Genomic DNA, 1789 nt, shown 5'->3' on the forward strand with positions numbered 1-1789 from the left:
TTTTCTTCCAGAGTTTGAGCCAGAAATATCCAGCACAGTCTGTTTGGGACTAGTAATACTAGATTTAGCTTTTAGATATTGTTAATGTTTTTCCCAGGACAGATGAAAAGTCTAGAATGGGAATTTTGTTGGCAAGTCCAGATTCCCCATAATGTCCAATGAGTGGAGCTGTTCACAACTTGAGGACAAGCTTGATATTTCTTTTTGGTTTGTTATTTAATTTTATTGCTCTATCCAATGTGTTTTCCTTTCAGATCTCCAGGTTTTGGCATATGTCTTATTGCAGAAACCATCAATGGCACTATTCTCAGTGCTGAGTTAGCCTCAAACCCTCAGGGCCAGGGAGCAGCTGTGCTTCCTGAGGAACTTGGCCAGAATTGTGCTAAGCTGTTGCTTGAGGAGATATACAGGGTAAGTGGGCAATATGTTTTGTATGTACAGCTGAAAGAGAAGAAGGCAATGATATATTGGTGAAGGAATAGGTGATTTCAGGATGTACTCAGACTGAGATCCAGACAGAAAAATCATCCGATGCTGCCAATGTGTTCTTGATATCAGTGGGGAGTGTTTTATAAATGGTTCATTTAATGATATAATGACTTATTCTGCCATGTTATTTCCTGTGTCCATGTTATATTTTACTGTGGGTCATAGCAGAAAAAAATTTTCTTTTCATTGTCTTCTATTTGCAACAGAATTCAGTTTGCTTCATGTGTTTTTTTTCACTTTTAACCATAAAAGACAGCAATAAGAGAGTTAATGCTATTGAGCTAGTGGTGGAATTGAAGCATTGTGAGTGGGAGAAAGTGTGAGAAGGAGGAAGGGGGGGAAAAAGCAGCTGGTTTCAATGCTGGCCATTTTATTGCAGCAATAACAAAGTTCAAATGTCCTGAGGACTGTTTGTGATATAAGGAACAGAATGGTTTGTTGAAGCAAGACAGTGTTTGCTTAGGAATCTTATCTGCGTGACAGTTTCCCACAACATGGTTTCTTTATTAAAATGTTTGTTTTCATCTGTGGCAAGACTTCTAGTGGATGACTGGCTCTCAGTCAGAATTAGCAATCAGTGAGTTTCTGATCTGATAAAGAACATATCTGCTTTTGCTGTGTATTGCCATAGATGTCAAAGTAAGCAGCTGTTAGTACTGACAAACCACATTTGGTTTTTAGAAGGCAGCCATCTACAGATGGTAGTCCAAAAAAATGTAATTGCTCTTAACTAGAATAAGGAGATAGGGCCTTGCAAAGTGTTAAAAATGCCATTAGTGTGATTCTGTTTTAGGTAGTGTAGTCAATTCGGAAAAGGTGTTTGAGGCACAAACAGGGTCAGGCAGGTCTTTGCACAGTGAAGTGATAGGGCATGAGGTTTCACTGTCCTTGAAAATCAGATTCTCAGTGAATGAGGTTAGCTGTGACCTGCTATGGAACAGTTGGCATTCTGGAAGGCTCTATGCTGTGTGGGCCATTACAAAAGTAAGTGGCAACTGCTGAACAGTTTGTGGACTGTTGTCCTCCACAGCAGCATCTCATGATGGAAAAAAGTTCTAATTTGTTATCCTTTAAGGACTATTGTACTGCTTATCTATTGGAGTGTTTAGATCTTACTCAGTACTCATGAAATCCCTGCTCCCTGTCATAGGCAACATTGTGGGGTTCATTTTGTTATTTTCAGAATATATACTTGAATTTATGACTTTGTGTATGATACACACTCTAACAGAGTGTTAGCCAGGAGTTAGAAAAATTGGGATGGCTCATTCATTTTATTCTGGTTTTTTTTTTTTTTTTT

At 38.6% G+C, this 1789-nt stretch overlaps 1 protein-coding gene across 1 annotated transcript in view; it reads left to right on the forward strand.

The window, feature by feature from the left end:
- RCL1 (RNA terminal phosphate cyclase like 1) overlaps window positions 1-1789 on the forward strand; it is a gene marked incomplete at its 5' end in the record, with an annotated part of 31253 nt that overhangs the window by 17530 nt on the left and 11934 nt on the right. Inside the window, one exon of the mRNA XM_031557280.1 lies at window positions 255-411. Coding sequence (XP_031413140.1) covers window positions 255-411 — 157 coding nt within the window. The remainder of the gene's footprint in view (window positions 1-254; window positions 412-1789) is intronic.

This window comes from Meleagris gallopavo, chromosome Z (genome assembly GCF_000146605.3).
Source record: "Meleagris gallopavo isolate NT-WF06-2002-E0010 breed Aviagen turkey brand Nicholas breeding stock chromosome Z, Turkey_5.1, whole genome shotgun sequence".
Classification (NCBI taxonomy): domain Eukaryota; kingdom Metazoa; phylum Chordata; class Aves; order Galliformes; family Phasianidae; genus Meleagris; species Meleagris gallopavo.